At 50.9% G+C, this 14630-nt stretch overlaps 1 protein-coding gene across 3 annotated transcripts in view; it reads left to right on the top strand.

Annotated features, from left to right (window-relative positions):
* The first annotated feature begins 730 nt into the window (after positions 1-730).
* The window catches only part of LIPG (lipase G, endothelial type), a 20848-nt gene continuing 6948 nt past the window's right edge, over positions 731-14630 (top strand). The window contains exons 1-6 of one of the 3 annotated variants that reach the window (XM_040478866.1): positions 731-1134; positions 3925-4106; positions 5982-6161; positions 7295-7406; positions 12442-12663; positions 14152-14394. In XM_040478866.1, the coding sequence (XP_040334800.1) occupies positions 1038-1134; positions 3925-4106; positions 5982-6161; positions 7295-7406; positions 12442-12663; positions 14152-14394 (1036 nt within the window). In that variant the 5' untranslated portion in view covers positions 731-1037. Of the gene's footprint in view, positions 1135-1447; positions 3424-3924; positions 4107-5981; positions 6162-7294; positions 7407-12441; positions 12664-14151; positions 14395-14630 lie in introns of those variants that run through there. The other 2 variants (XM_040478864.1, XM_040478865.1) reach the window with 2 other exon arrangements.

The raw sequence follows: 14630 nt of genomic DNA, 5'->3' as shown, positions 1-14630 counted from the left end.
CAGGCCCCGCGCTGAGCGCTGTACCCCATTATCTCTTTTTATTTCCCCGAGTGCCATAAGCTTGGGGCACTGTTAACACCCGAGTATTGCGGACGACGGAACGACCTTAGAGAAGCTGGGGGGGGGGGGGGCTTTGCTAGAGTTTTACTGCTAGTGGCGGAGCAAAGACTCCAGAAGGGACTGTGCGATCCTGAAAAGCCCAGGCCACAGCCCACAGCCCCTCAGCTCTGCCGCGTCCTTGTCAAGTCACTCCGTATGCACCTGTCGCGGGCCTCGCTGGGGGTGGGGGTGGGGGCTCGAGAGGAGAAGGACCAAAAGGGTGACCAGATGACTCTCCTCCATCCTGACCCTTGGTTCGCGGCGCGGAAAGCTCACTTAGGGCGCACTTTGGAGAGGGTAACCCTTCTTCTCCGGGGGTCGCGTCCCCAGCGGGCGCGGCTTTTCGGGGCAGTGTCCCCCCTGGTGCGGCAGGGGCGAGGAGAATCTGGGGTCTGAGAGTGGACACTAGCAGGAAGTGGGGTGGTGGGAGCTCGGCTGCCAGCAGGGCGGGCGGGGCTGGGCGCGAGGCGCGCGTCCACGCGGTGGGTGTGTGCGGCGCTTTCATTCAAACTTTGGGGAGCCTAGGTTCCGGCGTCAGCGAAGGTGTAACCAATCAGAGTCCGGGGACGGGAATAAATTATGCAAATCACCATCTGGCGATGGGTCAGATGACTCCCATACTTTAAAAACTACCTCGCCGGGAGCTCCAGGAGTGACAGCGGCGAGTCCTGGCTTCCCCGGCGGGCGGGCGGCCGGGGTGAAGGCACCTCTAGTTCAAGCCCCTTCATACGCCCCGTCCCCTCCTCACGGCTCACTTTAGCCAAGTTTTCCCTTCCACCTCACCTTCAGCTGGCTAAGGCCACCACTCTCTCCCTGGGCGACAGAGGGCTGCCCACTTCGGGTCTTACCAGCGCGGACCGCTGGAAACCCCGAGAGGTCTTCTTCCTCTTCTTCTTCTTTTCAGTCCTGTTTCGGGAGAGGGGGCGTGGCGGGGAAGGATGCGAAACTCCGTTCCTCTGCTCTGCCTCTGGAGCGTCCATTGTTGCTTTGCGGCGGGAAGCCCCACACCCCCCGGTCCGGAGGGACGGCTGCAAGGTAACGTGCACTTACCCTTATTACCCGCCCCCCACCCCAGCTTCTCCGGGCCATGCCCCCTCTCTGTCTCGCCGACGCTTTTCCAGCCCCTCCCGGTGCCTGCTAAATCCTCTTTCCGTTCCCACTGCCCATTCGCTCTTCCTCAGTTCACTTGTTTCTTGGCGCTCCGGGCGTGCACATCCCCAGCAAAGCATCCGAGGAGCCGCAGGCGAGTGTGTGCGCTGGCCCGCGCTCACCCTCTCGCCCCACCCCCTTCCTTGATAAGATTCCCTGGATCGGTGCTGTCCAGCCAGCCGAGTCGGCTGCCGGCTGCTCTTCAACCGTGTCCTTTGCGAGGCGAGAAGGTTGTTAGAGCTAAGTGGCTTGGTGCCCTTCCTTCTAGTCTGGGTGTAGGTGTTGGCAAAGTTGGGCGGCAGGGGTAGCTGGCTCTGGTGTGATTAGCGCTTGCGGAGAGCGTTTGGTGAGTAACTTGTGCCCAGAAGCTGCTGGGCCGATTCCCCCAGGTTGCCAGCCTCCTCCTCCCCAACACCCTTTCCCATCCCCGCTCTTCCTCTTCCTACCTCTCTTCACCTTCCTCCTTGTAGCTGCTAGCTTTTCTTCCAAATTCCTTTCACCAGAGGAAGCCTCGCCCTGGTGGAGTGAGGGTAGGATCACCCATCCGGGTGCCAAATCTATTAGCGAAGCAGTGGAGAAGGGAGATCTCCCAAACTCCACCCCATTATTTCACCTTCTTCTAGTCTGCCGAGGTTGGGCCAACGATGCTGGTCCATGTCAGTTTATGTACTTGTGGGAGGGGTAATTTGAATGAATGGGAAAGCCTTGCTTTACTTAGCATGTTCCAATGCTAACTGGAACTGAGACCTGGGGTAGGTCAGGTCTCTAGCTCCTGTCCTGTATATCGGTAACACTCCTTCCGTTTCACGTGTTCTGTGATTCCGAATATTTGTGGGCCATTCTCTCAGTCGAGAAAGTATGGCTGCTCAGTGCCAGGCACTGTTCTAGGATCAGGGGATGTGATGTGGAACAAGACAGATGAAGACCCCTGCCTCACGGAGCTTGCATTTCAGTGGTGGGAAGACAGACGGCAGAACTAATTAAGATATATAATGATACTGGGCGGGAGAAAAGTAAAGCAGAGGAGGAAGGAACAGGGTGCTGGGGGAGAAGGTGGCACAGTTTTAATCTGTGGTCTGGTTTCCCTCACTGAGAAGTTGACCACGGAGCAAGGAACCGAAGGAGGTGAGAGAATGAGCCATGAGATCACATGGGTAAGAATAATCACAAAGTCCCAGAGGTTGAAGTGCCCCAGGCTGGAAGCGGTAAGAATGAAGCCGGAGAACTCTGGGGTCAGAAAAGGCCGGATGCTAAGGTGGAACTTTTATGTCAGTGTGTGGGTTTATCCACAAATCTGTCCCAGGAAGCCAGCAGACTTCTCTCCTTTTCTCCTAGAATTCCCCATCTGGTCTCTGTGAGTAGCTATCTGGGTGATAACTGGGGAGGGAGACTATTTTTGTCCATGGTTCAAATTTCTGCTGGTTGGGGCTTTTGTTCATTACTTTAATGGCAGTTAACCCGAGGTCTGCTCATGTATATTTAGTTGCATTTTCTGGAACCTTACCCTTTGTACATCTGGTATATTCTTTTCCTCCCCACTGCCCTCTTCACCACCACCTTTTCGACTGTTTTGCTGTCTCTTTCCATGATGCCATTTGCCCACCCACTCTGGGATAAATGAAGCTCCTGGTTTGGTCATTTGGTATTTTTTCCCTTGATTTCTGGGTGACAGGAGAGTTTGATTTTTCTAATTTCCCAGCCTGTTATCAAGAGGTAGTTTCCTGGATGGCTGAAAGAATGCTGGATGGGGTTCCTTTATGACTGTCCATAATAATGTGGTGATGACAGTGCTTCGTGTTAAAAGGGCATAAGGGCACTGTATGCGCTGAAAATTACGATTTTGCTGCTTTTATGAATTTCCTCATGGCTCAGTCACTTCTTTAACAAACTAAAAGAACGTCTGGCCCATGTTTAGCACTGCGAGAGCCCTGATGCAGGAGGTGTTTGAAGTAAGTACTGGAATCTAGCTGGCAACGCTGGAGGAAGCCCGTTGTATGATAGCGGATGGCTTCTTACCTCTAATTCCAAAATCCAGAATCTCTCAAAATTGGAAAATTTGTTTGGTAATTTGTTTGGCAGCGAGACTTGGCCTCACCGGCCCTGAACTCCTGTGGCAGCAAAAACCGATCAGAACTGACACGAGGCTATCGATAGACTTGATTTCTGCCCTTGAGCGTGAGTAGTTTCGTATTTCCCTGCAGAAACATTAGTGTGTTTGATTACTGGGGAATGCCCCCAGACCCTACTGGGGATGTCATGTACTGTGTGGCTTATGTGCCATGATGCCTTTCTAAAATCTGAAAAGTGCTGAATTTTGAAACTCGGCTGGTCCCCAGCATTTCAGGAAAAGAATCGAGGACGCATACTCTCTAAAAGTCGCCACTTGAGCATAGGAAGGAGAACTCGTTTTGGTAGGGAAGAGGAAAGAGAGGTAAGAGAACCTATTTATTTCAGAGTCACAGTAATTAGTACCGATGGCTTAATGTTCTTAAATTCTGAGATGTCCCTTTATAATATCTTTGCAACTCTTCCGGGAAATGAGAAAACATTCAGCAGGTATAAAAGCTGAAACCCAGAGGATTAGGGAATGTGCTCAAGATTGAACGAGAACTAGACTCCAGATCTCTAAGTACCCGAGCCTACTAGATGCACCCACGCTCTGTTTCTTTCCCCCAGATGAGCTCCGTACGCCCAGGAATGTACAGATTGTTGCCAAACCTCTTGTGAGATTTAACCTCCGCACCTCTGGGGACTCAGAACATGAAGGATGCTACCTCTCCCTCGGCCACAACCAGCCCTTGGAAGACTGTGGCTTCAACATGACAGCCAAAACCTTTTTCATCATTCACGGATGGACGGTGAGCCCAGTGGAGGGAGCTCGGCAGCTTGACACAAGATTTGGTTGCCTTTGTTTTGGTCAATTAAAAAGAAGGCTGGTGCTTCCAGATTCTACTGTCTCTCGCTCTCTCTCTTTTCTTGTGGGCTGCTTGTGTTTCAGACAGCTGTGAAGAATGTAATGGGCACTTCGCTGAGGGGGCTATATGGACGCCAGCAGGGTGGTATTTAATGCTGGCACGCAGCGGGCTTTCAGAAAGTGGCTCTCCTGAAGGCAGCGGCCCAGTTCCACTGGCTCTTAAGGGGCCCTCTAATTACACTTAATTACATTGGTCAACCACTGCCTCGAGGGGGCCATCCCTCCCTAAGAGCTGAGCTGAACTGCAGCAACTTGACTGGCTCCGAGAGTCTATGAAGAGCCAGCTGGCCCAGATCGCTGGCCGCCGTTGGCATGGTGCCCTCCTGTTTGCATAGAGATGGCTCCGTTTAAAGGCACTGGGGCTCTTTATGCGCCCTAGCTGAGCAATTCACATTGAAAGGCCCATGACAAACTTCAACAAAAAAGGGCTTTAACGCTCAGCTTTAGAAGCTTTTGACCAGCGAGGGGTTTATTCATTCCTATAATGATGGTCTGTAGGAAAATGACACTATTAAGTGAGCAGGTTTCTGCCTGGGCTAATTGAGGGGGGGACATTCCTTCTTTTAATGATGAGAAATTCATATCCGTTACATGCTTTCTGGGTCTTTAGGTCTATCACCAACTGCTGGGGTCAGGCCTTGTGGGTGGGGGCGCCTATCTACCTAATGTGACTGAAGAGGTGGTCAGGGGCTTGTCTATCCATGCTTATCCCACAGCCTACAATTAGAATCATGCAATTGAACCTTTTTAAGCCCCCCTGTCAAAATGCAAATACAAACTGCCTGCAACTTCCAAATGGGTTGCATTCCAGAAAGTTCTTTTGTAATCTGGAACTTGGAAGAGCTTTTTCCCATAGAGGCAGGATTGTAAACGGCCTTTGGGTTCCCAGGCCACGCACAGAAAACCTATTTATCTAATAATATACATGTGGGTAGGTTTACAACTGGACCTAGTCACTATTTATAACTTTGTTTCTGTGGGAAAATGTGTGCTGAGTTCTAATTTGGGATTCCAGGGACAGATCTTCCCTACTCTGGGGTCAAGAGGGATGGCAGAGATCGGTTGTAGGAAGGGGTCATTTGTTAACTCTGATCCGCCTAGGAGACTGCGTCTCCTTGCGTCTCCAAGAGAAAAGCTAATTCTCCAGGGTTACCCTTTCTACCTGCCTTTGAGGCCTCTTGCTTGTCTGTGACAGGGACTCAGGCTAACCTCAGGCCAGTATCGCCACCAATGTTTATCTCGTAATGGTCCTGTTGGACAGTGGGTAGCAGCCTAAGACACCAGCGATGAAAATTCGGATGTGAAAAAAAAAAAGATATAAAGAACAATGGAAGACAAACACTCATGCAGCAGTCCTGTCTGTGGCGGGCCCTGCTCAGGTACAAATGTCTGGTGGCTGAGCAGCCATTGCGAACGTTCTGGAATTGGCTGGGGAGAGGGTCATGGAACTGAATTCCATATTCATCAGGATTCCTGAAACCGACAAGGAGAATTTTTTTTTTTTAAATTTTTTTTTTCAACGTTTATTTATTTCTGGGACAGAGAGAGACAGAGCATGAACGGGGGAGGGGCAGAGAGAGAGAGGGAGACACAGAATTGGAAACAGGCTCCAGGCTCCGAGCCATCAGCCCAGAGCCTGACGCGGGGCTCGAACTCACGGACCGTGAGATCGTGACCTGGCTGAAGTCGGACGCTCAACTGACTGCGCCACCCAGGCGCCCCAAGGAGAATTTTTAAAAGTGTCCTTTTTTCTTTGCAGATGAGTGGCATGTTTGAAAATTGGCTATACAAGCTTGTGTCCGCCCTGCAGATGAGAGAGAAAGAAGCCAATGTTGTGGTGGTTGACTGGCTTCCCCTGGCCCACCAGCTCTACACAGACGCGGTCAATAACACGAGGGTGGTGGGACACAGTGTTGCAAGGATGCTCGATTGGCTGCAGGTAAGTGCTTTTAAGAGCAGGATCTTGAACCTGAACCTTCTTAAGGAAACACAGTTCAGACTGTGTTCCATTGAACTTCAGGCATCTGAGAATATCTCTGGGATGCAAATTTTTACTGAATTAAGTATTGCTTGAAATACTTGAAGGCTGGCGCTTTGGGAAAGCTTTTTAGTTGTTGATATATCTCTGGATTCTTTTCTGTTCTTTTATTCGCCGGAAGAAAATCTGCCTTATGGGTTGTTACTTGCTGATGCCCTCAGGTTGGGAATAAAAAACTTCCTGGAGTCTGCTCTTGCCTCTGAAGGGTGGCTGTCCTCAGGGGTGAGGAGAGGGTTGGTTCCCACAAATGCAGCCTAATGCCACACTTAAAATATTAAGTGTGGAAAATATGTCTTGAGGTCTTAGATTTACTCTCTATAGGTTAATGATTTGCCTGAGATCACAGACTTTCCTGGGGGCAAGGGTGCGCTGGCAAAGTGACCCCATTATCTGGGCAATTCCAGCCTGACTTTCCTTTTGCCCCTGGAATCTGATGAATTCTGGCAGCATCTGGTCAGGGGGACTCTGAGGGGTACCTCATTTTTCTGCCTAGGTCGTTTTGTAGAGCTTGGTGTCTGAGCTGTGGGACCAAAGTCCCACCTCGGCACCCCTGCCAGGAAGTGCCTTCTCAGGGTATGGTGCTCCAGCTCTGGGGTCCTGGGTGGGCTTGTGGTGAGCAGATCGGCAGCTCCTGGGGCCTAAGAAGCGAGGAAAGAGTAGGCTGCTGCAGGCTGTGGCTGGCACTTAGTCTCCAGTGAGTCTGGTGGCTTTGATTTCCACATGGCCACCCCCACCTCCTGCAGTGCCAGAGAGAATGGAAATGTAGCCAAAGGGTCAGGTATGTGGTTTCTAGTCATGACCTGCACCCTGCACCCTGCCCCCAGCGCTTGGCATTTAAAGTGGCACAAAGTCCTTTTGCCTTCCCCTCACCTGGCTACGTCCCTTCCCTGTCTCATTGCCGGCAATGAGGGCCATGCCCTGGGAAGTCTCTGCCCCTGGTTCCCATGGCTCTTCCTCGTCTCCATTGAATGGTTGGTGACCCAGGGGGCTCGGGACCACTGGCTGCGCTCACACACTTTTGTGGTTTTCTGCAGGAGAAGGATGATTTTTCTCTTGGGAATGTTCACTTGATCGGCTACAGCCTCGGAGCCCACGTGGCAGGGTATGCTGGCAACTTCGTGAAAGGCACGGTGGGCAGAATCACAGGTAGGGTCTGCTTCCTGCGCTGACAGCTGACCCCCGAGCTCCCCCGGCTCCTTGGCCAAGCTGGCTTTTCTGAACTGGAGTGTTCCCAAAGAGGCAGCACGAGGGAGCCATACAGGGTTCGCTTTGGAAGGGACCCGGGGGATATGGAATCCACAGCTTTCAAGCGTTCGTTTCAGTCACAGAATCCCTCTTTCAAGTTGAGCTTGTGTGGGACCCTGATAAATGAAACAGACAGAAGGGATGTTCTGGTCGAAGCTGGATATATGGTGGGTAGTGTTAGCTTTGCCCTTGGGCCTTCCCCATCCCCAGAGAAATGTCAGGGTCCCAGAGCACCAGGGAACCCACTTTGAAAACCGCTGGCCGGGGCTGACAGGCAAGGAAACACCGAGAGGCCAACAGCTAATAACTGAAAAGTACAGAACCGCAGTGGGTCCTGACCTATCAGCCTTGGAGGCTCACTCTTTTCTCCACCAGTGATGCTTAGGACCTCAAGGGAAATGAACGGGTGGTGGAGTCGAGTTTGAATTCTGCCTTATTTCTGTTTCATCCACCAAGAGCCTCTTTCCAATGTTTAGCTGGCACATTTATTAGTGATAATTATCTGTTTAGAATGTGCCGCTTGAGATTCACTCTCTTCCTCTCTTTCTGTCCCTCCCCCACTCACGGTCTCTGTCTCTGTCTCTCTCTCTCTCTCTCTCAAAATAAATAAATAAACATTAAAAAAAAAAAAAGAGGGCTTGGGGTGCCTGGGTGGCTCAGTCGGTGAAGCGTCTGACTTCGGCTCAGGTCGTGATTTCATGGTTTGTGGTTTCAAGCCCTGCGATGGGCTCTGGGCCGACAGCTCAGGGCCTGGAGCCTGCTTTGGATTCTGTGTCTCCCTCTCTCTCTGCCCCTCCCCTGCTTGTTTTCTGTCTCTCTCTCTCAAAAATAAGTAAATGTTAAAAAAATTAAAAAAAAAAAAAAAGAGGGCTTTCTGATATTGGCACCCAGGTTGTCAACAAAAAATTGGGTTTCCCTTCTTGCTGAGCTTTTGATGTGTGTTTGGATTAAATCATTTGATGATTTAAAAAGTGTGAAAGATTTTCCTTCCCATTTTTATGCTTCCTCAAATCTGTAAACAGAGCTACCCCTAGGCTGAAGTTAATGGCAGATTTGTTGTCTTAAACCTTTATCTTCCTTCCAGAATTCTTTTATTTGTCTTCACTGCCAGCTTCCCTCTCACCTCCGAGGTACCAAGGCCCAGTTGCTCACCTCGAAGGAAAGATTTGATCAATTTCTTTCCTGGCAGTATTTTTATTTTAAAACAGGACTTGGGAAGAAGGGAGTCCTTAGCTAATAAATAATTTAGTAAAGGGAGAATTTCAGGTTGTAGCAGCAAGCAAGTGGGGTAGATTTAAATATATATGGATATTTGTAAAATTTTATTGGCTTACCTCAAATCATCCCTGGGCTTCAGTCTAAGGTACACACACACACACACACACACACACACGTATACACACACTCTCCTTTAGATCCAATTCCTTGATTTAGCACAGCTTGAGAGCCTCATTTTTGTTTACCAAGACTGTGGAGCCTAATCATCCAGGCGGACAGTGATCGTGTGGCCGCACAGGACTGCTGGTTAACCCGTTGCTGGCACAGCGCTGTTGGGCTGTGAGCCGCTCTGGGTTCCACCGTCCGAGCGACTCCTCCTGGCCCCCAGTGAGAGGCCTGATGCTGCAGAACCAGGCCAGCCGTGTTCAGACTGCAGCTCATTCAAATCCCCAGCCACCCCTCCCCCTCCCCGCCAGCCCAGGGTCACGGGCAGCAAGGACAGGTTGCAGATCTTTCCTTATTCTCTTTCTAAAGCTGCAATGAGCTGGGGAAGAGTTTTCCAGTTCTTTCCCCCTGCCTCTTTGGGTGGCAGCTGCTGAGATGGGGGCTTTGCTGACCGAATGCTAATCAGTGCTCCGTGCTGTCCGCACGCAGCATGGGGCCTGCGTGTCCCGAGCATGGTCCTCTCCTCCAGCCCTTCTCTGCGGGCAGGGGCCTGAGTGAGCCCGGTGGGAAGAAGTACCCTCTGCCCGGTTGCCCAGCAGCACCTCAGAGGGCATGTGGCTCACCTGACGGGTGCTGTTGTGCATGTCCGGTGTGGGGGAGGGGCATGGATGTTCTTCTAGCTCAGTCCGCAGACTTCCCCTGGGTCTGGGAACCACGTGGTCCCAACTGGTAGAAGGACCAGACTGTAGCTCGCGTGGGGTCCTAAGGCCCATGATGCTGCTATGCAGAGGCCAGCAGGGAGACACCTGAACCCTAGTCTTGCTTGGGTTAGGGCTGTGGACGGGGGTTTGCCATAGTTTTACCTTCTTAGGCTTTTGAGAGAATTCTGTGCCTCACTAGGAAAGAGGTCATATACTTCTCTCTCTTTTTCTTAAAATTTTTAATGTTTGTTTATTTCTCCAAGACACGCTGCGGTGGGGCAAAGGGGGCCTTTTGGCTTCATTTTGCGGATGGGGTAGTAGGAACCAGTGCTTAAATGACAAGTGCAACATTTTACACCCTTAGTAGCAGAGCCAGGATTCAGACCCAGGCTGTCGGGTTGCAGAGCCTGCCCTGGCCACTGTACCACACTGCCTCTTCTTGGTTGGTGAAGATACACCAGCAGTGGGAACCGAGCGGGACCTGCCCTGCCAGACGAGTGCAGAGGCTTTCCCGGGCATGTGTGCGTGTGTGGTTTCCATTTGCTGGACGGAACATCTTGGAAGGTGTCTGACTGAATGGAAGAAGGGCTGGCTCTCCACCTTTTCTTTTTTTGGAGGGGACAAGCTCTCCCTCCCATCCCTAGTTAAAAAAAAAAAGTAAATCGTACCACTTTTCCCCAGAGTCTGTGAGCCCTGGCTCTGTGTCAGGCTGGGTCAGTCTGGGTGGGTGAAGGCTCAGCCTGCCCCCCCCCAGCCATCCTTTCGAGAAGCCCTGTCAGCTGCTTGCATTCCTACAGCACAGCTTGGTTTCCATGGCACCGACCGTCTGGTGGAGACTTTTGTTCACATCAGGCGAAGAGCTCCTCTCTTGTATTGGTTGCAAAGCAGAATGTTCCTCTCTCTCTCTCTCTCTCTCTCTCTCTTTTTCCTTCCAGAAAACATAGCAAGAGGCAGGGGGAGGCTGCCTGTGTCAGTCCTGTAGCCCTTGGCAGCCTCTGAAATGAGTCATCGTGGGCTGTGCCGGGGGGGGGGGGGGGCCCACTGCTTTTGTACCATCCTTCTTGAGGGCCCTGGGCTGGGGATGAACCGCCGGGCAGCTTGGGCTTCTTTTCTGTCTTGGCCATGCATATGCATTTATTTCAACTTCTTCTGGAGCCCGCTTGCTTCTACCAGCCGCCGCAGCTCTCGTGAGTGATGGATTTCATAAGCTTACCGTCCACTCCAGCCAATAGCTTGGCCTATTGCTTGGCTTAAAATCACCCCCGTCAGGCCTCACAGGGTGCTCCCTGGTTCTACTGCGCTGGGATCTGGTGGGTTCTTTTGCCCATCTCCTCCTTTAACAACTCTGTTCTCCATCTAAACTCCTCTCCCACGTGGTGTTTCTAGATCAGGGTGCCTCGACCTCAGCACTGTTAATGCTTTGTTGTGGGAGCTGACCTGAGCATTGCTGGATGTTTATCAGCCACCCTGGCCTCTGCCCACTAGACGCTAGCGGCTTCTCGTCCTCGTCCTTCTCCCCCCCGCAACTGCGACAACCAAAAGTGTCTCCAGACATTGCCAAGTGTCCCCTTAGGAGCAAAATCACACCTAGCTGGGCACCCCTGTTCCAGGCTCAACAGACTCCCCCCACCCCCGCCCCACCACCGCTTATAGTGCACTGTATTCTCAGCTTTTTCCAGGTCCTTTCTCTGTGTCCATAGGGCAGAAAGCCTTCTATGCGGGCATGAACTTGGCTCCCATAATTACTGGAGCTTGGCAATAGCAGCTGGTATTTATACTGACGAGCGCTTAATCTCTTAATATCTCACATGCGCTGTATGGATTACAACGTTCAGGTTTAATTTTATTGATGATGCTGAAGGTGGGAGAAGTTTTTTCCACTCTAGTTCACCTCCTTTCAGCATCACCTGGGGGTGCTTGCCAGTCAGGATCTCTACGGGGCTGGGGAATCTGCATTTCATGCTTTGCAAATTCCTTTTTTTTTTTTTTAATGGTTTTACATTCATGCGGTTCCAAAATTAAAAGATGGTGAAAGTCTTTTATTGTTGCTACCATCTGCTCGGTTCCCTTCCCTGCCGTCTCGCCCAACACACATACACACAGGTAGCCAGGGGCTTGTGTGTCCTTCCAGAGTTTTCTATAGCTACATGGTAGAATTTGAATTTTCAACAAGCTCCCAGAGATATTTGTGCTGTTTCAAATGTGAGAACCGATTCTCTCTACATTGCCGCTTGCCTGTCTAATGCAGAAAGTTTGCAGGCAAAAAGATTTCTCCTTCTTGCTGCAAAACAGAGGAATTTGGAGGCCTGGGATATGGATCCTCAGTGTATCTCGTGTCCGCTCCCCCCCACCCCTCCCCCCACGTTGCCTCAATCTCATCGATCCACCTTTGGGCCTGATTCATAACTAAAGGAAGGGGAAAAGGAAGTCCAAATGCAAGTAGCTCGGTTTGGGGAAACTGAGTCCTCCCTCCAGAAGATGCAGGTAGCTTAGTTATTCTGTAAAGGGGCTGCTACATTAAGGCTGCAGAAGGCTCCCAGTGGCAGAATAGATGGGACGGCTGGCTTAGTTCAGCCACAGCCAGCCCGAGTTCTTTCTAGGAGTGCTCCAGTTCTGACAGTCTGTGGTTCCTTGGAGCTGTATGTCATTGTGACTCAGTTGAGTTGTCAGGATAGGTGAAGGCTTCAGAAGAAAGCAAAGTTCCTCCAACCGCAGGCATCCCATGGTTCCAGATTTACGGGGCTTGGCTCTGAGGGTGGCTTCTCTGTGCACACTTAGATTTACTTTTCAATCAAGACTCCAGGACTTTGCACACCCGATGCAGCTGCTCTTGGCTTGCTCTTCTGCTGTAGGTTTGGATCCTGCCGGGCCGCTGTTTGAAGGGGTGGACATCCACAGGAGGCTGTCCCCTGACGACGCGGACTTTGTGGATGTCCTCCACACCTACACGCGTTCCTTCGGCTTGAGCATCGGAATTCAGATGCCCGTGGGCCACATCGACATCTACCCCAACGGGGGTGATTTCCAGCCGGGCTGTGGACTCAATGATGTCTTGGGGTCAATTGCGTACGGAAGTGAGTTCCTTACTTTCTGCTTCATACAGTGGTTTGACTCGGTTATCACATCTCCTAAGTCAGCCAGAGCACGTAGTACTCCCAACAATGTTCATTTTGCGATGCCCACTCCCCCCCACGGGGGCGGCCGATCCCGTGTGCAGTTTATCTTCCTGCAGGTCTACTAACAGCCATCTGTTGGCTTCTGCTTTGCCCTCTCATGCACTGAGGTCCCAGTTGTTATTGGTTAATTTCTTTTTATAAGAAAAGGAATATATATCTGCTGGGAAAAGCACTGTAGAATCGCCTAGAGCAAACAGTAAGCCTCTTCCTCCAGCTGCCTCTTGTGTGTATCCTCCTGGTCTCTTTTCTTTGCAAATTCATTTGTGTGTGTGTGTATGTGTGTGTGTGTAAGATTATATTTTTTAAAATCACATTGTCCTGTAATTTTCCTTTTTCGGTCACTATATATATTATATATATAGTATATATATAATATATATATATATAGTATATATATATAATATATATATATATAGTGAATATTCTTAAACATCAGAACACATAGATTTACTTATCTTATTCTTTTTATTTTAAAAGAAAGGTATTTTTACATTTATTTATTTATTTTGAGAGGGGGGAGGCAAGTGAGCAGGGAAGGGACAGAGAGAGGGAGAGAGAGAATCCCAACCAGGCCCCACACTGTCTATGCAGAGCCCAGTTCGGGGCTCAAACCCACGAACCCACGAGATCATGACCCGAGCTGAAATCGAGAGTCGGATGCTTAACTGAGCCACCCAGGCGCCCCCCGTCCCCCCCCCCCCCCCCGCCTTATTCTTTTTAAAGGCTGTACAATATTCTACAGCATGGATGCTCTATAATTTAATTTTTTGTGACATTTTAAAGAATTAAAACCAAGATGAGGTCTCCATTCACTTACCATTTACCTTCTGGATGCCTGAGCCTGTTCCCAGCAGACTTGGATTGAACTGAATCTGCTGCCGAAACCCATGTGTGGCTGGAGTGACCAACCCCTTTCTGGATTTCCCATTTTCTCACTCCCTCTGGTCTCGGCTGTATTGCTAAGTCTTGGCCCCTATTGGCTCCCTCTACTCTGATGCTCCGCCCTTTGGATGTCCCGCCCTGTCATTCAGTCTTAAGACTGTAGCCCTCTCCCAATGTGATAATATTCAAGTAGCCCCTGCAAAGCTTGGAGGTCCAGCAAGGACCTCTGTCAGATGCTGGCATTCCTTAAGACTAGTAGTGTTACTGAGGAGGGGGTGGCTTTGTCAAATTTTTCCTAAGGTCCTGGGATTTACCGGGCTGTGGGCTGTAGCTTCCGGTTACAAGAGATAGGACGCACCGTGGGCATGGAAATCCCAGTTACACTCCTGACTTCGTAACCAACCGATCATGTGACTCTGAGCAAATGGCTTCATCTCTGTGGGCTTTGAGGGCACAATCTATATTTGATGAGAGGCTCATCCTGCCCGTCCTCCCCTCCCCCAGCAATCACGGAAGTGGTGAAATGTGAGCACGAGCGGGCCGTACACCTCTTTGTTGACTCCCTGGTGAATCAGGACAAGCCGAGTTTTGCGTTCCAGTGCACGGACTCAAATCGCTTCAAAAAGGGGATCTGTCTCAGCTGCCGCAAGAACCGTTGTAACAGCATTGGCTACAATGCCAAGAAAACCAGGAGTAAGAGGAACAGCAAAATGTACCTCAAGACCCGGGCAGGCATGCCCTTCAGAGGTAACCCTCTGTCCCCACAGTGTCCTGAGGAGGGACCTTCGTCCTTTCCCTTTGTCTAATACCATGTTGTGGAGCAGGGCACGTCCCAGCCCAGGAGATGTGGCAGGGCACAATTAAACCAAACCATTGCAGGGGCGCCTGGGTGGCGCAGTCGGTTAAGCGTCCGACTTCAGCCAGGTCACGATCTCGCGGTCCGTGACTTCGAGCCCCGCGTCGGGCTCTGAGCCATCAGCCCA

Source organism: Herpailurus yagouaroundi, unplaced genomic scaffold (assembly GCF_014898765.1).
Source record: "Herpailurus yagouaroundi ecotype Mexico unplaced genomic scaffold, PumYag 142, whole genome shotgun sequence".
NCBI lineage: Eukaryota > Metazoa > Chordata > Mammalia > Carnivora > Felidae > Herpailurus > Herpailurus yagouaroundi.
The sequence above is the reverse complement of the archived record's forward strand: the minus strand, read 5'-3'. Positions and strand labels throughout refer to the sequence as shown.